Raw genomic sequence first — 27,518 nt, 5'->3', positions numbered from 1 at the left:
GCTGGTGTGAAGCCCCTCGGCCCGAGCCCTGCAGCTCTCCATCGTGTTGCAGGCAAGGGGGGATGCTGCTGCGAGGCCACAAATCTGGTTCCCATACATGAAGAAAGGGAGAGGCTTGTTCTCACTTTCTGCAATACCCATGGCCACAAATAAGCTGGTACAGAGCAGGAACCGGTGTGCAGCAGAGCATAGCAGTTTCCTTTTCCCCCCAAGAGGCAGGGAGGGAGCAGAGCACAAACCAGACCCAGTTCAGTTCCTGCTTTCCTTAAGGGGCTGTGCAAGCCTGGCCCATGGCTCGGGCTACCCTGCAGTCTTGCTTTCTAGCCTCGTATGACTCCTTTCCCATCCTGGCCTTAAGACTTTCAATGATTACTAGTCAATATTGATCATTAAGCAAGACTGTCTCCACATAAGGTGCCCCACACACATCGCTAGGACAGTACAGAACACGAAGCAGTTCACCAAGAACATGTTAGTACAGAAATAATAAGGCTGATATATATTTGCCTTTCAATTGTATTTAATCTATTTATATATAATACATTTATACCCACCCAGCCCTTCTCATTTGATATGACAAAGAATTGGCTCTGAATGTAGCCACCACCTCAGCTGAAAAGCAGAGAGATGTGACTCTGCCCGTTTGGTCTGGCCCTCTCTGTTCCTCATCAGTGTCACAGCCCAAGGGCTGGGACAGTCCGTTCCCACCTGAGCGTGCCTTCTGCCAGGAGGTCACAGAGCCCAGTTCGGGCCCCTTCCTGGCCAGCTGCGTGTGTTCCCCACTCAAATCCCAAAGGTAACAAAAGAAGAAAAGCCCATCCAAAATGGAGAGGAAGAGGGGATGTGCAGTACCTTTAGCTGGTCTTTGCACAAAAATGTAAATTCAGTTCACTTTTTCCCAAATACAGAGGCCAGCGATTAGCAATAAGAAGATGGAACTGAAAATTAGAACCGTAAAATAGGATCAGTGCTGTGCTTTGGTAGTGTCCGGTATTCAGCCCAGCAGATCCAGGAAGGAAATAGTTTGAAAACACCAGATGCTCTTTGCAACTGATATTTTAGATATATTTCCAGCAGGGATTTCTCCCTCCCCCCCATGAAAACAGACACACATTCTCATTTAACAACTAATTGATTTATTTAACAATACAAATTTCTTTCTACTGCATGGTTTAGCAGAGAGAACTTGAGAAACAAAATTAGCTTCTTTTCTTTTTTTTTAAAGTTTAAATGTTTACACAAAAACAACCTTTACTTCAGTAAATATAAAATTTACACACAAAAAAACCTACATTAAAAAAGAACAGAATCATGACAAACCAACAAAACAAAACAAAAAAAAAAGGATGGGAATTCAGTGTAAAGGATCCAATTGCAAGGAAGGCAAGAGGGGGCAACACTAACAAGGCATCCCACTTGTACACCTAGGTATCTGAAGTTGTAGGTACAATACAAAACCAAAATACATTAAAATTAGGATTAAAACCTGTATTTTATACCATAATATTTTATGATATAAATATCTGTAAATTCTGTAGGCAACACAGTTAACATGTGAAATACATAGTTTGCTCTTCACTGGAAAGTCACTGGAGTGGTGTACGAGCCCCGTGTCACCCACGAGTGCGCTAATGGTCAGCAGCGAGCAGACTTTAGACGTCCAGCCCGGATGTGATAGCCCCTTGTTTCTTTGCCAATCTGTGCTATTTCTCACACGTCCAATGACATAATGAGAAACTCTGGTCACCTTCAGCAGTGATTTCCAGCACTTCATCTCCTGGCATTAGTCTGTTACCTGACTTAGGCATATTCACCTGCCAGATCCCCTGTTTCTCATTCCCTTTTGCACTTTATAACCTGAACTCTAAAGCTATCTTGTAGCTACCAAGAGAGACTGGCTTCTAGGTTGAGATATTTGGGATACAGAGTTCTTCAAGCCACCTTCAGGAATCTGTAGAAATATTTAAAGTAGGGTGGACAATTCATGGTCAAAGGTTATGTGATACAAAAAACAGGGACCTATATAGTGATGGCTAACTTTAGAGCTAAATCTTTAACATTTTTTCTATTGCTTTAATATTTAAACTTAACATTCAGTTTTCATATATTAAATGAGCAAAGCATCTTATCGATGGAAGTGCTACATTATCTCCAAAAACACCAGGTAGCAAGGGAGACTGTAAAGTTTAAAATTAAGTGTCATTTTAAAAATCATTTAAAGGGATCAAGTCTCTTTTTTTATAATCAATATTGTGACTGGCAACCTATAAAAGCTTAAATTATAAAACTATTAGTGACTCTACTTTTTAAACTGTATGTACTATAAAGCTGTATATCTTTGTTACTTACAGATGTTACAAAGTTTCCAAGCCAGAAAGTGAAGGGGGGGGAAACGTAGTCTAAAAGTTTTACAGATTTCATTTTCACTAACAAAGGTTCATGTCCCCCACAACAGCTTTTATGCCATAAAAATCTGATTAAATTTATTCTACTACTTTCTTTTCTGGACAGATGATACAGTGTTTAATCATGCTTTGGAAGACCATTTTCAATGGGTCACTGTAGTTCTCTAGATCAGCAAGTCCGACTTGCCCTACTCGGAAACAAAAGCACCAGACTATCTCTAACTTGGCCCTCGTCCTGCAAAGAAAATCTGTAGCAAGACTCAGGCAGTCTGTTCTGAGAGCAGGACTGGCCCTGAAGCAACCAGCTACATTAACTTCTGGAGTAAGCATACGCCATGCTCTCATTCCAACTTGAGAAAGAGTCAAACGGCATTAAATTTAAGGAAATTGTAGAAATGACATTTGTTCTGTTAAAAACAAAACAGGGAAAACTTAAACAATCCACAGGTGTGCATTAAGCATTTAATAGCAAGCTTTTCTTATGTATATTAATTTAAAGATTATCCACAGGGATCTGTGATACATTGGCCCTGCCTTGTTACTATAATTAAATTTATTCAAATATTAATTTAAAATAGGAAAACAAAGAAACTACTCCTTGGGGAACATGTTTATTGTGTTTGAGATGATACACTGGGTGCTCTCTGAGCTACAAAGGGAAAAAGGAAATCCTTTCATTACAAACTGACAAAGGTAAAAGTTAAAACAGTTTTCACAACAGCATGTACCACATATTGGAAATAGATCTGGGTTTAATACAAATGACATAATTCCTAGTAATCTACAGCTACCTTTAATAACTTCATACAGATAATGAATTAGGCTAAAATGCACTATAATATTTGGTTGACTTCAGGAACAGTATCCTTAGTACATCACAAAATACATTTTGATATCCCAAAGAAGCAAGACTTGCAAGTAGGCATTTTAAACATAACTAATCTACAGCTACAAATTTCTACTCTTGATAGCATTTACCTTTTTGGGGGGCAGTATCCCAGTCTTCAAAAGGATAAAAGCAGAGTAGAATCAGTATAACATATACACAGAAGTCCGTATTGTAAAGGCTATAAAGATTTGTTGCACACTGCAAAGTTGCCTTCTGCACCTTCACACTGCACAAGCAGTTTGTCATTTATGTTGCATATCTCTTGGTCCACTGTCTGGCTATCCTGTCATGTTCTGCTCTGTTGGTCAGGTACTGAGTGGCTATGCTTCCAACCAGAGGGTCAGCTGCAAAAGGCAGGAGAAGATGCATTAGAAACCATTCCGCAGTAAACAAACAAACAAATGATTTAAAATACAGAATCTGTTCCAAAATAGTCTTTGACAGGCCAGAAAATGCTGTGAGGTATAGTGGGCCTCTCATACAAGACATTTCCAAGAGACAGCACACAGGGCACAATGTACAGAAAAAGAAAACACAACAATCTGTTGTGGTTACCTGCATATTAACAACTCTTGCCCCAGCCAGGTGTGCTGCTTTCACCCCTTTGGAAGGGCTGCTGGGTGCGGGGGACATTCAGCGACTCCTGTCACAGTGCTGGACAAGGCTAGCGTACTATTAGGGGATCAGGACTGCAGGACACACACCGAGGGGATCCAGTTTTGTTTAAGAGTCATCAAACTTTTGTATCAAAGAGGTTGATCTGTTTCTCCCTAATCATTACCAGTCTTCTGTAAATGAACTGTCATCTTAGCACTACTCCTCAGTTCCTGCCCTGACTGCAGGCAGTTAGCACTCACTGCCTAACGATACTGGTCACACAGTTGTTGCTGAGCTGTACTGCTGCCAGCGGAGTTCCTCCCTTCCCAGCAGGAACAAAGAACTCTCTCTGAAAAAGGGAAAAACCTCTCTGAACATTGTCCCTCTCACATTTGCAAGATTAAACATTACGACTGATGTCTTCAGAGAAGAGGCTTCCTATGACCCCTTCTGACCTAAGGATTTATGAGTTTATAACTCAGGAGAACTTCTTTGCTTTCCTGGATCAACCACTCACTTGCTGGAGCTCCTACAACACAGACCTTCAATGACATCAGCTGATTTTCTCCACCATACCTTGGGAAAAAAGGGGCTTAATGCTATTTACTTTCTGTTGTGCTACAGAAGTGAAAAGTGCCATTAAATCTGCGACTGCATCCAAGTGGGAGTGTTTCATCCCCAATTTTAAAAATACTGGTTTTTATTTAATCTGCATACAATCAAATATACCATTACATTCCATGGCAACTAAGTCAAATGGCTAAGAGTAAACTATCAGCTCCTTACCTGGGTTGCAGTCTGTCAGAAGAGAACAAATAGACAGCAGAACCTTTGAAATAGTCAAAGCAGGGCTCCAGTTGTCTTTCAGGATATCCAGACAGATGACTCCCTGACTGTTGATGTTGCAGTGATAAATTCTGGTACGGAAAGTAACCTGGAAACAGGGCATAAGAGACAGAGTCAGTCATTCAGTGTTGCCCACGGATGCTGCCCCTTTGTCTCCAAGCAGCAGCAGCAGGAGCAGCACCTGGGGCTTTCCCAGTTCTGCAGCGCTTCTGTGGAGACAGCTCCTTTCTGCTCGTTTTCTAAAACACAATTATTTATCAGAAGAGTGCGTATTTACCGTAGTCATGGCTACCTTTAAGAAACCTACCATGGAGATCTTTGGTGCGTAAACTGCTTTCACACAGGCTCTCCGGTACCCACAAGAACGAGGACCTACTTTGTAGTACTGCACACTCGTTAATGAACAAATTGCACGTCAGGAATGATCTAATCGCAAATATAACTTTATGCGGTTCCGAAGGTGAAGAAGTAGACAGAATTTGGCTGAATGTGCAATATTAGTTTATCTTTTCCTTTCTTTCAATACCCTAACTATAGACCATGAAAATTAATATTTTAAATTGGAGTATTGTATTATTCTTGTTCAAATTAGCAATTAAATCTTTGCCTTACCCTTCATTAAGCAGGACATAATATACAGCCAAAACAATGCTATCACAATAACACCATCCTTGTTTTTAAATTATTTCAGACTAATATTGGTAGCGCATGTAAGCATTACTGTGCACAAATAAGAAGTTAGAAAGATTTAAGTACTTTAATTACATAAAGCACAAGAAGATGAGGAAAATTTTCTGCAGAGGGGCAAAATCCATTTTTATTAAACTACTGAAAATTCAAACATTATCATGCTCTAATAAAAAACCCTACAAGATTTTTGTGAGGAATTTGTCTAAAACTCTGCATCTTAACTCAGAGAACATTAAATTTTGTGGGTTTCAGAGAAGTGTGAAGTACATAGAGATTATATTATTCTTTATGCTGTAATCCTTCGGGGAATGAAAAAGGGTATTTGATTTATAATAACAACGTTATAGCCACAAGGGTCATAAGTTGTAGAAACGCTGTGTGGTAGAATGTATTTAGTCTTTGTGAATGCCAGCAGTGTCCTTTCTGGTGACTTGGTCAAGAGACCAAGGTAATTTGGCATTAAGGGAGGGGAGAAGGGAAAAACCTTTAGCTTCTCTGGTATCTGTTAGCAAATTATAATTTCTTAAGTGTCCATACTACTTCTGAGCAAAGAATGAAATTTTAAGTTTAGTTTCATTTAACAAAAAAAGTTTTGCTTAAAAAAATTGTCAAACAAGGTTGCTGATTTTACCAGCAGTAAATTGATTGACATTTTACAATAACGGAAATTATCACAGTAATTTACCCAGTTTAAAGTCACAAAATATATCACTCTAGTTGTCTAAACTTCTTTTAGCTTTCTGTTATTTTGATAAAAATTATGTGAAAATATATAATATAGAATCGGGTTCGTAACAGAAAAAAGTTTACTACACATATATTTTAGTAGCTGGAATAAGAAGAAGGAAGCATAAGAAGGTCTTGTGCTGTCTTTATTAAAATTAAGATTCTTGAATCTTAACTTTTGATCACAATTATCATCTCATTTATCACTTGGTAAAGCTTGGAAATCAGTATTGACTGTGGTAATCGTGAAATAAATTAGACACAGGAATTTTCTGAAACTGCAAGGCAAGATTTTGGACCTCGTAGTTTTCAAGAGGCCATAAACAATTTTGATATTCAGAAAGCAATGAGCACTTGCCGCAAGTTACATTCTTCTCACACATAAAAAAAATAATAAACACAATTACAACCTTACCCTTACCTTTGGTGGCTTGAATGGATAGTCAGATGAAAATGTGATATCCAGGAAAAAAACGCCTCCTTCGTATACAGAACCTGGAGGTCCAAGTATAGTAGATCTCCACTCATAAATGTTATCTCCTTTAGGACCGGCACTGTGTAAAAAAAAGAGGAGAGAGAAAAAAAGATTAGGCATACATTTGAGAGAGGTGTTTTATGGATTTCCTTCTGCATTCATTTTGTAATACAAACCACCTGCCTATCTTTAACATCTGCCTAATTTCCAACTGATTTTCGTGGGTTCGGTGTTTTAAAAACAGGCATGAAAGCTGGGCACTCCACTGTCCCTTTGGACACACAGCAATGAAACAGATTGACCAACAACTACTGGACTGTCACTGTCTGAAACATACCCCCAGATCTGCTTTCTTGAGTATGTGGTTGCCCTGAGCTACTATACGATGCCCTTCCAATGACATCATATCCATACACAAAAGGAGTTGTATATCTTGACCACAATCATCTTCTCCAGGCATTAAATGGATCATACCTTCCTTAAAAATGTGACTTGCACATTTATTGCCACTTGTTTCATGGCTAGAGTGAAATGTTACACCATCAGGCAGGAAAACTGGGGATGGGAGAGACAGACTCAAGTAACCTGGAACTGAGCTTCTTGCAGCACTGTCAATCCAAACAACTGTTTTCTTCAGGATGTATTTGTGTCGTGCCTCCAGGCAATCAGCATTGAGACTACTAGCCAAAAATAGTTTATTTAAGAAGTACAATACCGAACGCATTTCTCACTAGGGGAAGTGTTATTGCATAATTAATTATTAAAATAAAGCCTTGAAAGAAAGGATAACGAACAAGCATTTTCTCGACTTCTGAGCCATCATACTTAATGCTATTATCACACAGTAACTATCTAACATCCTTACAAAGAAAAAAAAAAAAAAAAAAGCAAAGCACAGTCTTATTTCTGTAAGCAAGTCTCAGGGTGAAAACTAACCTAATCTTCCACAAAAGGTCCCGAATTTGAACTGTTGAGATCCAAACTGACTGCTAGGGAAAACACCACTGCTGAGCTCATGCAGGCACACCGGATTCATCACATCCATGCACACAAGTCAGTAACGTGGCACTGTAAAAGATCCTTTCAATTCTCCCCACCTTGGCAGCCTCCCAGGCACCACCTACATCTCACAGACACATGGTGGTGAAGCATCCTCATCCTTCTCCCTCTGTGGTCCCAAGGAACAGGCACTGAGGACTGTCATATGGGATGAAACATGAAGCAAACAACTGGGCACAGCACCAAGCTGTAGCCTGGGAGTTTGTGGTTTCTGGCATTGCTCGACACTCCAAGGAGTCTCCCTAGGAGCCCTCCAAGTGTTAAGGCTCTTCCCATGTCACGTCACCTCATGTATTTGTCATACATATGTCCGTAGTCTGTAACATGGCATGCTGGACATTCATCCTTCCTACGTAGCCAACCACATGGAGACACTCAACAGAGGAAAGGAATATGAACAGTCTGCACTACGCATCTGCAATTCCCGCACCAAAAACTCAGCTATTTTTACATTAAGATCATATCTGAGAAGCAACCAAAAGCTGATTTTCATTATGAATTCCCTTTAAATTCATAACTTCCCAACATGTTTTTTATCTTGCAGATGTTTCATGTACTAAATGTTTAAACTGTTGCAGGCCTTTCATTAACAGACAAAATAGTCATGGATTTTGGCTGACATCCTATTTAATTAAAACCAAAAAATTATTTGATGAAGCTGTGGCTATTTTCCTGTTGCCAAAATGGAAGTAGGTAACAACAGTGTGCTGATCTCCAGAGTACAGCTAAGAAAGAAAAACTAGAAGTGCTGTCAAAATAAAGTTTGGGTCTAAAATCACTGATCTTACCTTTCTATTTGCAATCAATACACAGAAGTGGAAGAAAAATAGTAAATAAAATTTTAGGGAAAAAAAGAGAAATCCAGAGGCAAGGAGATCCATTTTCAATGATGTAATGAACCATTGGTACTCTCAGTCATTCCAGAAGATAATTCCATTCATGCTCTCTAAAAAGCAATTAGTGTAAGAACTGAAAATATTGGGGCAATAATGATAATATTTAAAACCCACATAGGCCACTGAAATGTTTTAATTAATTCTTGACATTCATCAAGCTTACAGCCAATTAGTATTGTGCTTGGAAACCAAATTTCTATGGAGCAATTCAATTTCAGCATTAGATGTCCTAATGACTGTTTCATAGTTTAATGCAGAGGTTAGTGGTCCCGTCTCGTGTGTCAGGTACCCTTCTTTCATATACCTCTAACAGCTGGATGTAATTCAATCAGATTAATGAAACAGCTGAATTAAATTAGTGACATATTTCAGCCCAATGAATCAGTCACAATTAAGTGTGGCACCAGTCTGGTGCCAAACTATCTGGTAATCACTCACCAAGTCAGAGCAAGGGCATCTATCAGCTAGTAGCCAGAAGCTAAGTGCAATAACTCTCTGTCCATTACTATCTGCTATCCTCTTCTAGGCTACAGCTAGCAATATATAAAAGGATCGGGTTATAGTGAGAGAAGAGGAATTCCTAACCTTGTAAGCGGAAGAAAATGCTGTGTTCAAAACCCCTCCTACTGCTGAGAAAAGACTGCTGCAATGTCAAAATTAACACGAAGTTGTAACAATAACTGCACTCAGATAAGGAGAAAATAGTTAAATCAAACAATTTCATTAGACCTGATTGAGGTTTGTGAAATTTCTCTTTAACAGCTGAAGTGGTGTCTCACTTCCAGTGGTATAAAAGATACTCCTGCTTCATTAGCAACCTGAAAATCCCTGCAATTACTATATTATTGGTGTGAGGAGACACGAGATTAAAGAGCAGAGACAAGATACCACACTTGGCTTCTACCACCTGTATATTTCCACTGGGGATCATCCTCAGCCAGCCATACCCTACCTTGTCTTTTGTATACTTAACCAAGGAAATCTTTTTTGGAAGTAAACAAACCCACGCTCTAAGGCTCAGCAAAACATACCAGACCTATTCACAGCAGTCTCAGCCTCTGCAATGATTTCCACAAGGACAGGACACTGGGGTTACTCCCACTCGGACAGCCACAGAGAAGAGTAGAAAGGGCAGTCCTGCCACAGGCAACACCTGGGTTGTGTACTGAGCACCAGAGCCCTGCTGGAGTCTCCGCCTTGGACTCTCCCTTACCTCAGAACATCTTCTCGGTGCTGCAGAAAGCCCCAAGGAGGGAACTGCCCCTCCCTGGTGCAAATCTAATTTCTCGTTCCCACAGAGGACAGCAAAATACCTGGGCTGAAAACTGGGAATAAGGAAGTTTTACTCTGCAATTTTCTATTTCATTGATACACCCAGAAGAAATACTCTCTTCCTTCTGCTGGGCATGAAAGAGGCTGGCACAGAAGGTGCTTCTAGGGGCTGTACTTGAGCTCTTTATTCCCAGAAGTTCTCCTGCCGTTCAAGAGACTCACTCTCCTATTGCAAACGCAGGCTTCAAGCACCTCAACTGAAACCCTGAGACCAGTGTGTCGAGTGCCACACTGGACAAACACCTCAGGCAGAGCACTACAGTGGGTAACTTCCATGGTTTTCTTCCCTTTCCTTTTCCAATCACTGAAAGACCCAGCTCCTTTTGACTTCCCCCATGGAATCCTTAAGGACACAAAATCCTCCTCTATTCTGCCCTTTAAAACACAAAATCTTGATGGAGCCACAAATGTGATGACAACTTCAGTGTTTGGGCTACGCAGCATACATGTGCAGTTCACTGCTACTAGCCTGCTGCCCTCCTAAATTAACTCACAGAACATTGCAAATTCAGTAAAGGCAACACCAGTATATTTTCAATAAAAGAACCACTTGATTTATTTTTTTAAAATATGGGCTAAAAAATCATGGACAGAATAAGAGCAAATTAATTGAAATGACAAAATATTCTTTGCAAAATTAAGAGGTTTTTACTTTATACACAAAAGCTGGATTGATTTTTTCAAATAAATTAGATAAATGGACAGAATAAAGTTAACCGGCTACATCTGCTTCCTAAGTAAATATTCATTATGTCACTTCACTGAGGGATATCTACCTGATCCAGATAAGACAAAGGATTTATAACCACTCTCCGTCCAAGCTAGTCTGCTGAACAGATTTAATTTACAAGTGTGACTTCAGATGGTGAATTTGAGAAAACGTGAGGTTAAAGTCTAAGGGGCCCATGGGGTCACACCAGGTCCTTTAAACCTAACTCCACTGAAGCCTAGCTCTCAGGTTTCACGAAGATGAAGAACAGCTTTTCCAGCACAGCGTTATGAGCATTCACCCGGATGCAGCGGCATTCACACCAGCAAGAATTCTGTTAGACTCCTGATGCAATAGTTACAGAAATCAGAATGCGGCATTTGTTACAGTTCACTAAATCAAAATGCATTAAAGCTGCCCATTTGGAACTAGCTGCAGGATGAGAAACTAGGACAAGAAATTTCCAGTCTACATGATGCTAGTAGCATGCTGCTTTCTGCACTTGCTAAATGCGTTTCTCCTGTCAACAGCACTTCTCTGAAACACATGACTCTAAATTTGGTGACAGAATGGAACTTCATAGTACTGACACTGTGATAATTAAGAAGAAAAAGAGTGAGGGAGAATGTAATTTAGCTAGATTTAATGTTAACTCTGTGTTATGCTTTATTATGAGAAACAATTTGGTTTTGTATTAGGATAAAATGGGGGGGGGGGGGAATCTGGTTTTTAGGAAGCTTCTCAAGTCTGTCAGACTCTAAAACAGTCTTACGAGAAATGTCATTGGTACCATAAAACTAAAGGTACTGGTTTATATCCCAGGATGCCCATCAGGGGTGCCTACACAGCACTAGTTTAAGTGGTGGAATATTTTCTTACATTCTCCTTTCAAAGGCTCCACCTTTATGTCTGACACCCAGGCAGCTATCACAAAGGCAGCAGATAACAAACCAAACGAGGTACCTGAAGTAAGAGTTATGTCAGGAAAGAGACCCCTTCATCCTCCCCAAACTTTTATCTCAAGATGAGATTCAGCAAAACTCCCAAAGCTCTTCACAGACAGCTCAACCACAGCGACTCTGTCACAACGGTATGATTTTTACAGCAATGTAAGTGAAGACAGTACTTCAAGAAAGGTGTATGATATCTTTATGGATTTTTCTTAATTCAGTTGAAGGGAGTAAGGAAAGGAAGAATGAATGTCCTTACATATGTTCCACAACCTCATACTTGAAAAATCTGCTTCCTAAAGCTACATAGTTTCACAAAATCCACAACACAGCTTCAAAAATTGAGGTTTACAAATCCTGCTGTAAGAAAAGCACTCAGCATGTTACCAGCACAGGACAGCAATGTCTCAGCTAAACCTGCTGGATGATGTTCTAGTTCAGTACTGTACACTACAGGCTAACAGGCATGTAACAGATCCTACCAACATATACAATTCAGGCAAGTACAGATCCCATCTGTAGTGAGCCTGCCTGCCTCACCATCTAAGCTTCTAAGCCTGATGAACTCATCTCCAGTGGAAGGAGAAAGCCTCAGGCTCTGGTAACTTCAAGTTACCGCAGAGATCGGGACTCTTATCTACCATGTAGGGCATCTAGTGTAGATGCTGATGTTTGCACCTCAGACTTCCCAGACGATCAGGGTAGACAGATCGGTGACTCTCTGCAGCACAAGGAGCATGTAAATACTCCCTGATACCAAGGTTCTCCATCTCCCTCTGGTGACACCTACTTTTCACTGACTGCATGGGGAACTTGGCTCCTAACTCAAGCCTCTAAAGCTTAGTACTTCAGAAAATCCTCCTCACCCTCCATGCAGTTGTCTAGCTCTGTGTTCAGACGCTACCTATGGCGCACTAGCTTTTTATCTAGATACAGATACGCACTGTCATGCTGCTGGTAATTAAAAAAAAAAAAAAATCTCAAAAGGAACCAAAGAATCTCTGGTGCAAGCTGTCTGAAAGTTAGTTCAGTGTTACTCTGTGAAGCCTGGAGAGAGCACAAAGCAATTACTGGTAGTTTTATTTTAATGTTAAACATGCGAATGGAAAGATGCTCAGATTATTTTCCTCCTTTGATATTTTCAGTATTTTAAAGAAAATTTATCCATTACCTTTTCTTCTTAATCACCTTTTCCCAATTTCATCTTTTCCCAGTTGTGGAGGCGCTCTTATATTTTTGGTTACAGAGCACCAGAAAGAAAATTAACATTAATTAAAAGAAATACGTTTGTGGCTTTCAGTCACATGACATTAGAAACTGACAAGCATGGACAGTGATTTCCATTTTCTTTATCTTTCAATGTCTCGTTTACAGGGCTTTCTGGAGTACTTATTCACAGAGTTCAGATTATCAGCGCTAGGGCCTAAGCAGCTCTACTTACAGAATCTGGGTAGTACATCCTATATACACAGAAAGCATACAGGTTTCACCAGCAAGAGACTCAAGTATAGCCCTAATTTTTGGATTACAGCATTTTTCTAGGGTTGAATACCTGTGGGTTGTCTACAGCAACATATGAAATCAGTGTTGAAAATGCTTTTTGATAAGGTACTCACTGTTATTAAGGTTTCCAGCTTGTATGCAATTTCTTACAAAAATAAAGTTTCAGTCTATTGTGTTCTTTATATAGCTACAACTGTTCAACTGTTCTTATTTTACCTGCCACTAAACTATCTGCTACATCTGTTTGCTGAAAAAGGTTATTTACTGCTTCTAGCAGATCCACAGAGGCTCTGTGTAACGGAGGATACATGCAGTGTAGTTCACTGTACAAACCCTTGCTTTTGTCACTTCCTTAAAGTCTATCATGCCCTTAAGACTGAAATCTAAAAATTACTGCTAAAAAAAAAAAAAAAAAAAAAAAAGCCTATTTTAAACTCATGGATCCCCTGCTAATTCAGCTCGCTGTAAACCAGTGCAGGACTTGTGCCTGAGGCCATGGCTCGATGCAACAGTAAATCCAACTTGAGAGCTCCTCCTACCAGATCAAAAGCAGCGTGGCTATTCAAAGCAAAGTGCTGATCCAATGTAAACTAACTTGGCCAAACTGTACACGTTCCAAAAACGTCAGTGGATTAGCTTTGTAACACCAGGCTTTATGCTTAATCAGGTATCATTTGTCCTCCTGCAGCCAGCGTAAAGAGGGCATAAACTTTAGATTGCACGGTCCGGCTTAGAAATGTAATCATGTGGTATATTTGGTTCATGTCAAATTGTACCATTAGGGGAATCTAACCAAGTGCAGATCTGCTATTAATCACCCTAAAGAGAAAGATGCCAGATTGTAGTGTTTTACATGATTAAAAACTCTGGCACTAAACGTGCCATTAGTAGAAGAATATACACTGTTGCTACTAAGAGAAGGTGAGTAACAAATCATTTGATAATTCCATCAAAGCTGTTATATGTAGATAACCCAAGTAAAGTATTTTGGAAAGCTGATAGGTTTTCCACTGCCAAAAGCCCCATTAAATTAGTTCATTGCTACAATAGCTCAAATTTACTTTCCCCTTTGTATTCCTGCTAGTTCCTAGTACCTTTCTTGATGCTGTTAGAAGTCTGCTCCTCCAAAACCGTAGCCAATTACAGAAGCAGAATTCCTATAATTTTTCTTTTGAAGAATAACTTATCCCAGAACGCAGTTCACTAAACTGCAACAAAAATGCTGAATTTAAACCAGGTAACAAAACATATCAGAATGTTTCTATCATCTATGGCCTTGACAGTGGAGTTGTAAATATATACAAGCCAGGCAATACATAAAAAGTTTACTGAACACAAGTTCTTTTTGAGAGCTCACAGGCACGAAGAAAGGTTGTGCTGAACATTTGGTTTATTTTAAATATCTTGAAATCTGTATAGAAGTCCCTCTCACACGCCTACAGTAGAGAAATTATCCATACACCCTATCAAAACACAGAGCAGGACAGTCAGTGAAGGGAAACATTTTGTGCTGCTTCGCCACGTGTTCATAACAAAGGCATAATTTAGTGTAAAATGAAAGATCAGCTCCCTGTGTCTTAAGTGTGGAAACACTAGTAGTACTAGTGGCAAAATGTATGCTATTTTCTTGCGGATAGTATAAAGCTCAATTTGTACTAAGGCCAAATAATTTTGTCAAAGAAATCTGTCTACTAGGTAGATATAGAGTTCACATTTTCCTTCCACTCAAAATTACTGATGAACCTGTATTTAGCAAACATGGCAAATTTTGCTTTTTTTTTTTTCCATGAGAAATGATCTTTCTCAACTCCCTAACAAACAAATTCATTTGGGATGCACCCATATTTTATTCTTCAATATGTTATAGCTTCCATACTGATGCTAGCAATCCATACTGAAAGAATCACATGGTACCTGAGAAATTGCGTGGCCTTAGTTGAAGGCATCTGCCCACAAACACACAAAATGAAGGTACTCAGACACAAATTGTTTGCCTGATGTCTTCCAGAAAATGTGTGCTGTAGAGTAGGGCTGCAATGTAAATCTCCCAAATCACAGGCCATCCCCTTACCCACTGGACTGAGATTACACTATTAGTAGCTCATTCAATGGTTCTGTGGCATTCATGAGTTTTAGATATCAGTTGCCTCTATTATTCACTGCAATATCTTCATGTCAAAAAGCTGAGTGACACTCAGAAATCCAGTTTAGGATTTTCTACAAATATTTTCAATGACACTTCTAATGTCAACAAAGAAAATCTGTTATTACCAACATCCTTTATGCACCCACTTGGATGGAGGAAGAAAGAACAGTTAAAACGATTACTTTCACTAAAAGATCTAATTAATCTAAAAATACAGCTGGGTTTAAGACTGTAGTAAACTTATAAAGACTCATGCCCAGGAACAATAACTGGACAATTTTCAACAGGCTAAGCCTGCAAGGCAACTAAGAGCTGTTCAAATTAAGTCCCCAGCTATCAACGTACCCAAAATAACTAAACATCAGGCAATTTCAAATACTGACAGATGTATTAAAAAAAATCTTCTACTGCTCTGTGGATTATGTTTTCTTCTTTAAGGAACATATCTTCAAGGCAAAAATTGAAAGGAACTCCACCTCAGTGTTCTTCGCAACAGAAAGCACATTAGTGAACGAGAGAATCAACAGTCTAACAATTCAAGCCTAAAGGCAGAATCCATGATTAAACATGTGAATGGTGTTGTTGTGGAAAGACTTTCTTCTATTAATAATATCGTAAAAGGAGAAAGTACAATCTAATGAACACAATTTATTTGGGTACTTCATGAAGGCTCAAGGAAGAATTTCTGGGAAGTCTGCTTCACTGAAGTGCAGGTTGAATCCATCTGTCAAGATGAACATCCAACATGTCTGATGCTACCACACTGGAACTTCCTTCTCCTCCTCCTCCTCCTCCTCCTTCCCTGGGATGTCCAAGACTGAGCTTCACTACCATGTCACAGCAAATAGCTAGAAGTCCCCGGCCCCTCCCCTCCCTCAAAAAAAAAAAAAAAAAAAAAAAAAAAAAAATCAGCTTTCAACTTCAGCAACAAAGTTACAGCTTGCCAACACAGAGATGGAGGAAAGACAACAGCCTGCTGCCATTAAAACATATAAACACTGTGAATAAGAGGCATCTGCTTAGGGATTTCATGATCCTTAATGCAGGCATTTTAGTTTCATACTTTCAGTTGTTTCATGCTAACTTCCTGAGTGTTGCCCTGTAGCAAACACTGAACGTTTACCCTCAAAAGAAGTCTGTATTGTCATTATCTAAGTCAGTTCTTGATTCAGTCTTCTAACCTTCTAGCATAAGCTTTCTTCCAAAACTAATTCTATTATTACTTTTAAATCACAGAATCATTCAGGTTGGAAAAGACCCTTGGGATCATCGAGTCCAACCATCAGCCTGACTCTACAAAGTTCTCCCCTACTCCACATCCCCGCAGAGCTCACCCAAACGTCCCTTAAACACACCCAGGGATCGGGACTCCACCACCACCCTGGGCAGCCTATTCCACTCTCTGACCCCTCTTTCTATGAAAATTTTTTTTCTAATGTCCAGTCTGAACCTCCCCCATTGCAGTTTAAAGCCATTCCCTCTTGTTCTGTCACTAATCACCTGTGAGAAGAGACCAGCACCAACCTCTGCAATGTCCTTTCAGGGAGCTGTAGAGAGTGATGAGGTTCCCCTCTTGCCTCCATCCGTTTTCACATCAGATCGCACAGTGTAACAGAACAGAAAATGCCATGTCACAGCTCCCTGTGTTGGATGCCTAACTTGAAGCCATAAAAGTCTGATGGAAATCTCTTAACTAGTAAAAGGCTATATTTCTCAAGAATAGAATTGACCTTTCCCAGTTCACACACAAAGACCTTCCCCACCTCCCACACAGTAAGGATGACTTCTCAAGTCTGGCTCCTTTACAAACATGGCTGGGGTCACTTCGTGGCTTTTGTCATTAGCTACTTCAGCTGAATTGAAAGAAGTCATCCGTTTTGAAGGGGTGTGAATCTGGTTATCCAAAAACCAAGAACCCTATTCAACACTATGGTCCAATGTTCAGAAGGCCTTGCCTGTCTTTAGTCCTTGTCTTCCTTGTCTTTAGTCCTGTTTCCTACTGGTTAACAAAATTACCTACACTGAGGATTGATTAAATGAGTTTTTAACTTTTTTTTTCACAAGATTATTGGTCTGAAATGATCATCAGAACTCTGGCTACAGGCTTTAAACCGATTAAAGCAAAGTGATGACAAGCTTCACATTCAGTGCAGGGCATGAGTTTATCACTTGACAATTTTTATATATTTTATCTATTATTTGATATTAGATTTTTTTTACCTCTGTCCTTCTAACAAAACAATTCTGCAAATAAGTTTTTGCCAATCTGAATATATGAAGGAAACCTCTGGGGTTTGCTTTTCACATTCCAGTAGACCCGAGTGCAAGGTGACTGGTGCTGTCCCACAACCAATTAACCCCAGCAAGACCCACCCCATGCCTCCTCTTACTCCTTCCCCTCCCTTGACACCTGTAGTGGTGCTTGTGAAATCACATACTGAATTCCGCTGAGCAGGTTGAGAAGTAACCAAGGATTGCTGTCAGGCTGCCTGGGCTCCTGGAAGCATCAGCACAAGAATGGGAGCGGAAAGCTGCAGCAGGAAGTAGAACGGAAGTGGAGGGCTGCAGCAGCTCAACCAGAATTGACTTAAAACATGCTGGAATTATGCTCTGTGAGTGCCATTCTGGATCTACAGTGTCCTATTTATCAAAGTAGAGGCTCAGGATCCCCTCTCTGTCTCTTCACCATTATAGTCTGTCTGTCCATTTAGTACATAAGCTGTAGAGTGACCCAGCATTACGAGCAGTAACCGTCCTTTACTGAGCATAAGGCAGACTTGATTCAGGTGCTAAAACATTAGAATCACAGAATGGTTTGGGTTGGAAGGGACCATAAATGTCATCTAGTTCCAACCCACTGCCCCGGGCAGGAACACCTTCCACTAGCCCAGGTTGCCCAAAGCCCCGTCCAACCTGGCCTTGAACCCTGCCAGGGAGGGGGCAGCCACAGCTTCTCTGGGCAGCCTGTGCCAGTGTCTCACCACCCTCACAGGGAAGAATTTCTTCCTTATATCAAATCTAAATCTACCTTCTTTCCATTTAAAGCCATTGCCCCTTGTCCTATCCCTACCCTCCCTGATGCAGAGTCCCTCCCCAGCTTTCCTGCAGCCCCTTTCAGCACTGGAAGGCCGCTGTAGGGTCTCCCCAGAGCCTTCTCTTCTCTGGGCTGAACACCCCCAACTCTCTCAGCCTGTCCTCACAGGGGAGGTGCTCCAGCCCCTCATCACCTTCGTGGCCTCCTCTGGACCCACTCAAGCAGGTCCATGTCCTTCTTGTGTTGGGGGCCCCAGGGCTGGGGAACCTCTTGTGGCAGCACTGCAGGTGGAGTCTCACAGGAGTGGAGTAGAGGGGGAGAGTGCCCTCCCTCAACCTACTGGCCATGCTTCTCTAAATGCAGCCCAGGACACGGTTGGCTTTCTGGGCTGTGAGCACACATTGCTGGGTCATGATCAGTTTTTCATCCACCAATACCCCCAGGTCCTTCTCCTCAGGGCTGCTCTCAATCCATTCTCTCTCAGCCTGTATTTGTGCTTGGGATTGCCCCGACCCATGTGCAGGACCTTGCCCTTGGCCTTGTTGAACTCCATGAGGTTTGCACGGTCCCACCTCTCCAGCCTGTCCAGGTCCCTCTGGCTGGCACAGCCCTTCCCTCCAGCGTGTCAGCTGCACCACACAGCTTGGTGTTGTTGGCAAACAGCTGAGAGTGCACTCAATCCCACTGTCCATGTCACCAACAAAGGTATTAAACAGCACCGGTCCCCATACCGATCCCTGAGGAAGAGCACTCAACATTAGCCCAAGAATGTACATTTCACTAGTTGAATACGAATATTTGGAGAGTTTCAAAACAAAGGCAGTTGAGGATATGAATCTGGTTTGTATGATGCAGAATTGGAGAGAGCTGACAGAGCTGACAAGTGTACCAACACTTGGTACACAGTAGATATAAATGTAACGTGTATTAAAAGCATTAAAAAACCCTGTGAATACCAGTTTTAGTTCCAAAAGCACAGCAATTCAAAGGAATGGAGAAAGCATCATGCATACAAATACACAGAAATCAATGTCTGATATGAGTTCATTTTACTCCACAAAAGTGTACTACACTAAAGAAAAAAGTGAAAATAATCTTTCAAGGGAAAAAAAAAAGTCAATAAACATCTAAGTGAAACAAGTCTCACTCAGTAAAATCTGTTTATTGAATGGCCAGCTCCAGCCCAACTACTGCTCCCTTTAACGATGTTAATCTAATGAGTAGCTCTTCCAAATGAATGTTCTCTGTGGAGACAGCTGTAGCATACGGAGGAGAAGCTGTCTGGGTTAGCCCTGTGCAGAGGGCTTTGTACCCCTCCTCGAAGACAGCTGCCACCACTCAGGATGAGCTAAGAAATTTGTGACCCACACAGAGCTTTGCTGTAGAGCTTGGACCACTGGTACCAGTGGACAAAGATACGCTGAAACCTCATACCACCTTTTCACACATCTGTCTGTTCAGAACTATGATTAAAAAGAAATTCAATTTCCCCCCCCCCAGCTCAGATTTGAGGCAGCTGTTAGGCAAGTAGCAGTTTACTGCCTGCAGTAGGATGCAGCATCTCAGACCTCAGGCAAAGCCAAAGCACATGGACAGCACCGACCTCTTCCTGGGTGCTAAATCCTTCTTTCCAATAGATCGGGTTGCAGCACCAGTTGCACTGCATTCAGGAACTAGATACTGCTATGGCACGGACACTGAATGGCTGTAATCTCAAGAAGAAAAGGCTCAGACTTGCATAGGTTTTATTTGAGACTATAAGCATGATTTATCAGTGGAAAGAATATGTTTAATGACTACTGTTGCTAATATTCATCAGGTTATATACAAATTAAGCCTATCTCTGCCAACTTGTCCTAATATTATATATTGATACATAACTCTACTTCATATTCTCAGTTATAATTTACTGAGCATCATTAACCACACATTTGCTTACATTTGCAATCTAAGAAAAATAATGTCCTTTCTGATAACTAATCTTAACGGAGCTTGCTCTTTGCTGCAAATGCCCAATTTTAAAGCACAGCACTGCTAGAAAAATTAACTTAAGACAGGCTGCCTGCTCACTGTACTGAAAAGATTCAGAGCTGAAAGGGTAAACATTTTTACTAGTAGTTAGTCTGCTGGGATTGATTAACAATGTTTAGATGATTTTTTTTTTGTTACAAATATTTAAAGAAAAAGTAGCAGTAGATACGTAATTTTGATCTTAACCATTTTTACTGCAGGTGTTTACAATGAGATCAATATTCTGTTTTTACAGACAGAATAATAAACTTGCTAAAACTGACTGTACAGGTAAGGGACAGAATGGGGTACAGAAGTAAAGTCTCCCAAGTCTCTGAAAAATAACCAAAGCACCAGGTCTCAGCAATTCCCACTCAGTGCTTGAAGGTTCATATGCCTGAACTTCTGAAACCATACAAACACACTTCATCCTATAACCAGGATATGAAAAGGTGATCCCAATAGCCAACTTAAAAAAGTAATCCAAATGGAAAGTTTCCTTCCTTGTTTAAACCTTCCTTAACCAAATTTTAAAAATAGTGCTGGAAACAGTAGTAGTAGTAGTAGTAATAACAATAATAACAACAGTAATGATAATAATAATGCAAGGATCAAACTCCGCGGCCTGACTCTAGGTCGCTGGCATCCCAGCGTGCTGCCGTACCGCCCTGGAGAAGGTTACTCACAGGTGCCCAGCTCTAACAGCAGTCCCAAGTACCAGGGCATTTCGGGCCGGGCAGAAGGAGGTAACTTCAGCCGATCACACTCCAGCAATTCCCAGCTGCCGCGCATTCCTGGGGGAGCGCAGCAAACTGGTGTGGGGTCGACTGGCAGGTTGGCTCAGGGGGGAGAGTCATAAACAGCTCTTTGATAGCTTGTCCCTCTCCCCCACTGCACCAAGCAAATGCCAGCAGAGGAGGCAATCCTGCAAAGGGAGAGATGCCGCACATTTCTTTTGTAGGAGGTAGTTTTCCACAGAGGTACCTGGAGGCTCTCCAACAGCCCACTGATAATTTGTGAACATAAAGATCTAGCTTTTCAGGGTTACTCTTTATTTCCCTCCTGTTCCCCCTCCAGTGCAAGCAGCAGCAGCTTTCGCAGGGCAGGACTCCATAGGAGCTGGAAGCTAATTACCAGATGTCTTGTAAATCTTTCCAATCTGCACAACTTCCAGTTTGCAATGCTTAACATCAGCTCTTCTGGAATGTTTTCATCCTTATTTTTGTGTAACAAATTTTCAACAAGCCAGGAGTTCTTTGTTCTCTCCTAATAAAACAGCCTAAAATGTTAACAGTTCAGCATGAAACTAATGAACTAAGTGCACTTTTCTGGAGATCTGAGCAGAAGTACAGGCATTTCCAGATTTATGTGAAAATTTTGTCATTCTGGAAAAAGTGCTTTGGGCTGTTTCTTTAAAATAACTGTAGAACTACAAAAATGAATACAAACAATGGTTGATAAATTATTTATGTGTTTTGCCAAACGTATGGTCACTCAAATGCTGCACTTATTGAGGATATCTTGAAGGAAAATCTTCAAGGGGGCTGAAAAGAGAAGTGGACCAAGCCAGACATTTGCTTGGATGCAACTGTTCTGTCCACAAAATTTTACTCCGAATTAACTGCTAGTGGTAACGCAGAGATATTCTGCAGAGTGTTGAGCATCCAAGTCTACAATTTACATGAATGGAAATGATTTTCAATTGCCTCCTTTTGGGGGATAGAATGAAAAAGATGAAGAGTGAAGAGTTAATCGTTTGAGTATTTCTGCTCCTTCAGTAGTGCTGACATAGGACACTGTCAGTTCTCTCTAACCTCTTTCAGTGGGATCCATAACAAGTAACCATATGGATTTAGTATGAAGCAGGAATATAGACACACCCAACTCACACGATTCCTTCAGCTGACAGAGTTGTTGAGAGGGGTTTGAACCACCAAAGGCGCAGCTGGTAATATCTCCATAGTGCAGCTGATTGCACAGCGAATGCCTGACCATGCTCTGTGCTATGGAAGGGAAGATGACTCTGAATTACCTGGGAAACACAATCCTATGCCCTGGGCCAAGAGGAATGAGCGACATATAGCTTTTTGCTAGCTGTATAGCAGGAATGTTCTGTTTAACATCAAAGTGGCTTTATTTAAACCTTTTTGGCCAAAAGAAACAAATCAAGAACTTTCACCTCAGGCAAACACTCAGGCTGCTGGATGTCACCTGCTCTGGAAAGTCTCTGTCATGACTAAAACTGGAAGCAGTACCTTCACTTTTTTTTGGTACAGGTTCAACCCTGTGGATGCTGCAGATTACATGGTGTAAAAATAAGTAACTTTTTTCAGCACTCAGTATTAAATGTATTTAGATGCATACATTTTGGATAATAAGCCTAAAATACACTGTACTTCTTGGTAGTTGAAGATCATCTGCTACAAGTAGCATCTTTCCCCCCTCCAAAATACCAACTTAAGTACCTAAAATATTGTTCTCAGAAGATTATTTTCACAAAAGCATTCAGGAAAACTCAAGTTTATAGGAACTGCCACTACAGAAAGAGCAGCTATGCCCCAAACCAAATGACACTTAAATCACATTCTTCATTTGAGATGCTGTTGCAAGCACAGTATTAACTACAAAACCTCTGTTGCTAAAAAAGAAAAGTGGGAAACTTAGAATTAGTGGCTGTGTTCATATGTGAACAACTATCCAGGAGGATTACGGTTACATGAAACTCCCATTTCGGCAGGCGCAAAATGACGTGATCCCTCCATTACCAGTAAGGCCACAGCTCCCAAGCAGCAAAATTCAGTGAGAGAGGACTGGACCCTTCTATCATGTTACATCCCTCATGCTTTCAGAAGATTGGAAGCAAGAGGCCTCATCCACTCAGAAGAATTTGGCACAACAGGGTCAAAGAGCTGCCAGTTTACAGAACTGCAACTGCAGTGCTTGAAAGACAGTGTTCCTGAACTACAAGGCTGTGATGAACTTGAGGCCCACATGGGTATGCCATACAGGAGCCAAAAGCATAACGCTAAGGCAGCAATGGTGTTTTTTTTTTCCAATCAGACTAAAAGCACTAAACTGTATAAAATATATTCTAGGAAGGGAAGTACTGTAAACTTTGTGACCATTCTCTTGATAAGAGTTGATGCTGAAGCAATGACACCAGTAATTTCTATCTTTTTCCATGTGGTTTTCTTGCATTCAGTGGGAACAGTCACCCTTGTCAGCTCTAAGGAGACCACCCTAAGTTTTTGTGTATTAAAGATAAAAAATAAGATTCACGGTGTTTTCCTCCAGGGCACTTGGCTCCCTATGCTATCCTGAATGACTTAAAAGCTTACGAAAGCTTCTTTTCTTTAAATATTAACAAATTTCAGTCATTATTACAGCCAATTTTATGAGCGTGGCTTTGAGAAAAGGTAAATCCCCTAACATGCTCTGAAACAGTGAAGCTACAACACTTCCACGTGCCTCTCAAATGCTTCAGAGCAGGCACCTCTCTTTAAAGATCTGCCCTGGAGAGCCCTCTGGACCCGGCATGACCTCATTAACCACTGACTCATCTGAGCCATGAAAGAAGCAGCAGTCCACCTTTAATACAAGGCACTAAACCACTGAAGGTATAAAGACAGTGATTAGCAATATGAAGTGGAGCATATCATGATGATATATTCTTGACGAGGCTTCTTAGCTTTCTTCTTTCCATTTTTAGAGATTTATATATATTCTGCAGATTGGCATTTATGTCTTTCTCAGATCAACTAGGCAGCTATGCCAAGCCTTCCTACAAACAAGAATTACATTAGTCACTTAAACATCAGCTGCCTACCTACATAATCAAAAACTAATCCACTCAGCTCAATCATACTGCAGTTACAAATCCTGACCAGACCTGCAGTCCAATGGGGGGAGAATTTTGTGGAGCATAGCAAAGGGTGAAATTGCTGGGCTCTGGGGAGCAGGTGCCATCGGGATGCACCTCGGAAACCCAAGCATCATCCTGAGAGCGGGTATGGAGCAGAGAGGAGCCATCTCTTCAAATGTCTGGGCCTTGAAAAACCTCTCATGCTTTGAAGATCAAGCTCCACCTCAAAACATCTAAAAGCCAGGAGGCAATTTTGCTGGCACTCCCAACAAGTGCTGCCTAATAAACAGGCACAGGCTGGACGATAGCTTCTGAATGGTCTTTAGGCACAGCTCCAAGCAGTGCATCATGGAATCAAGGCACAAGGTGAAGCAGGTACGGTAAAGGGCCACATTCAAAACAACATGGTACACTCAGTATGCCAAGCACAAATAAACTAAATATAGCTGTCTATTTGGCATCCAACAGAAAAATAAATCCCAGCTTTCAAAACACTGACTTTCCCCACCTTTATCTAGTTGCTGTTTGATTAATTTTGACAAATTAGGTCCACAAAACTAATGTACTACTTCTGCAGACTGTACGTTTCCAGCCTCCTCATAGTTCAAATTTTCAAGCTCTTCTACACCTTCCCACTCCATTCACAGACTTCTCAACCTCCCTTCAGAGAGAGGTATAGTATAGCAAGGAAAGTATGCCTTCCGCTAAAGTCTCAGCCAGCAAAGACCACACGCAGTTCTCCCAGAATGTGCCTACATTTGCTCTACCTCTCTCCCTCCGTCTGGCTCAGCTGAAGGTCTCCCATCCAGTCTCAAAGAGATCTTCTTTGTCCTCCCATGAATATGGCCCTAGTACTCCCTTCAAACTGTTACTCTCTTACAATGAAGATAATCTTCACCTCATGAAGACAAAATTCATTTTTCTTGACAATCTAACAGACTCAAGGAAGAAATATTAATTATAAATGACATAGTTATGTTTCATATCTATTGAAAATAATCATCGGATAGATGTATCTTTCACCATTGCTCATTCCAACACAGATTGAATTATTCACCTGAGACTCATATTCAAAAAACTGGAGAAGTCTTGTTTATAAAACTTTTACTCTGAGCCCACAATAACCACATAAACAACCAGAAACTACTGAAAACTAGAGCATTTTTTCTTTCTGGATTTCTAGTCAAATGAATGCAATGATCCTCTTTGTGCATGGTAAATACTTCTTAATTGGTTTATGCCTGTTGCACAATAATATAGAAATAATCTTTTTTTTTTTTTTTTTTACTATAAACTAAGTCTAAAGACGATGATATGCTGCCTCTAGCTGTTTGCATGTTAATCTCAAACTACATCAATGCATATCTGCTGTAGTTACCTGAAATACTTTGATCTGATAACAGTACTTATATTTCTACTGAAAATATTTATTTCTCCTTAAAAATATTTCTTTTTAATCTAGAAATATTTCAATAGTGAAGAATAGAAAGAGAAAAGGAAAATGACAAGGAAATATTAGAGAAGATTGATGAAATAGTTATAAGCTAGGAAATGCTAAATTTTAAGGTACACAACCTTAACTCTAAACTCTCCTACAAGTTCCTGAAGTTCCCTTTAGCTACCTGACTATACACTCTATCTTAAAGAATTTTTCCCAATTTTAGTGACACAATTTTAGTGTCTTTTAGTAAGACAAATATTTTGTGTCTATAACCTATAAAGCAAATTGTCTATACCAAGCTTTCTGCCAGTCAAAAATAGGAAAATACCAAAGAACACCTATGGCTCATATGCTGAGCCAAGTTCACCACTAACATAGCCCTTGAAACAACTATGTGGAAGACAGTTCCACTGCTAAAGTGAATTACATGTTATAGCATTATTAACCTTGATAGCAAATAAGAAATCTTATCGAATAGAGGGTTTTTTCCTAGAAAAGACAACAAACTAACACCAGTGTTATAAGAATGATGCAAATACACAAGAAATAAAATGTTGCATGATGTATTAAGCGTGTATGAAAATGTAGGCAAAAATAGCACCGTCAATTTGAGAAACAAACAGTAATTTAAAGGGACCGTACAGTATAGGTCAGTTGTAGATACAATTTTAGAGATACTGCAAGAAGCCTGCTTAACAAAATGATGTGTATGTATAAACATTCAGATTTGCAATTGTTTTACACTTGGGCATTGGTAAAGTTATCCAAGCAGAAGCAACTGCTGCATTCCTTCTGAGCTTAGTATTCTGAATCCTCATTTTTGTAAGGAAGCTGAAAAATGATAAGGCATTAAAAAACCCCTCTGACTTCTTCACAGTAAATTCTCAGCCAAACACTGCGAAAGTCTGCTTGCTTACTCTCAGTCCTCTGACCATTACACTTCATACACTTCTCAAGCCCAAGACTCTCTGCTTCCTCCCTTCTTTCAGCTACATGACATCACTCTTGCTTTTCTTCAACTTGTAGCTAAATCAGAGCTTGAGATAATATGTGTCAATATTGAAATATCCACAAAAAAGACATAGGATTCAATAATTTACTCTGCAGACTCCCAACAGTAAGAATGACTTTCATCTTAAAGAAATCATCTCATCTTCCCTCTATCTCTGTAAATAAAACTGTCCCTCTTTTAAAAATTTGGAACACGTAAGCAACAGAAACACTTGCTTTCTTTAAATTTAGTTTCCTCAAACACTTTATTTTTACTTTAGCTGAGGACCCAGTTTCAAAATATATCTGTATTACTGAAGAGGACAGAAAATTATCCCAGCAGTGACACGTCTAACCCCAAAACAACTCTCCATGATGGACAAAGAAAGTTCATCAGCCTGAGCCTGGATATCCCAGTCTCACAGCACAGAAACACCCACAGAAGACACATTGGCAAAAGCACCCAAAACCCAGTTAAAACCTACAAAAACATTCTCAGGGATTTCTGCACAGCTACTGAATCATGACTGAATCCTTCAAGAATGATCAGTCTCCAGCAGTAGAAACAAGCAACTAGTAAGAAGAGCAGCAGAAAAACTCCACCAGCATGTCGTGTGCATAAATAATACAGGCAATACTAAAGTTGCTCTTCCCAAAACTCACCTCACTGCCACCACCTTTTCCCAAAACTCACCTCAGTGCTACCAGTGCCACCACTAGTGCTCTGCTCTGGTAATATATGCCAAGCCAGAGGCTGAGAAAGGCAAGAGCTGGCCCTGTCTGTGGTGACTCCATGAATGAAATCTGGAAACAAGCCAGCTCGCGTCCGAGTGCAGCATCAATCCATTTCCCCACCTGACATAAGACAGGTAGCACGGAGGAGAAGTCAAAGCCATCTACATGGCATTCATGGATTCAGGCCTTTACCAGTGCCTGGGATGTGCCCTACTCCATAACT

The 27,518-nt window shown here is 40.5% G+C and overlaps 1 protein-coding gene across 2 annotated transcripts in view; it reads right to left on the bottom strand.

Annotated features, from left to right (window-relative positions):
• Nucleotides 1-1,119: 1,119 nt before the first annotated feature.
• UBE2E3 (ubiquitin conjugating enzyme E2 E3) overlaps nucleotides 1,120-27,518 on the bottom strand; it is a 61,459-nt gene continuing 35,060 nt past the window's right edge. For both annotated transcript variants that reach the window (XM_074910994.1, XM_074910995.1), the window contains exons 4-6: nucleotides 6,575-6,707; nucleotides 4,678-4,825; nucleotides 1,120-3,638 (exon numbers count right to left, since the gene is read on the bottom strand). In XM_074910994.1, coding sequence (XP_074767095.1) covers nucleotides 3,541-3,638; nucleotides 4,678-4,825; nucleotides 6,575-6,707 — 379 coding nt within the window. In that variant the 3' untranslated portion in view covers nucleotides 1,120-3,540. The remainder of the gene's footprint in view (nucleotides 3,639-4,677; nucleotides 4,826-6,574; nucleotides 6,708-27,518) is intronic.

The sequence above is a fragment of the Athene noctua genome, chromosome 7 (genome assembly GCF_965140245.1).
Source record: "Athene noctua chromosome 7, bAthNoc1.hap1.1, whole genome shotgun sequence".
NCBI lineage: Eukaryota > Metazoa > Chordata > Aves > Strigiformes > Strigidae > Athene > Athene noctua.
The sequence above is the reverse complement of the archived record's forward strand: the minus strand, read 5'-3'. Positions and strand labels throughout refer to the sequence as shown.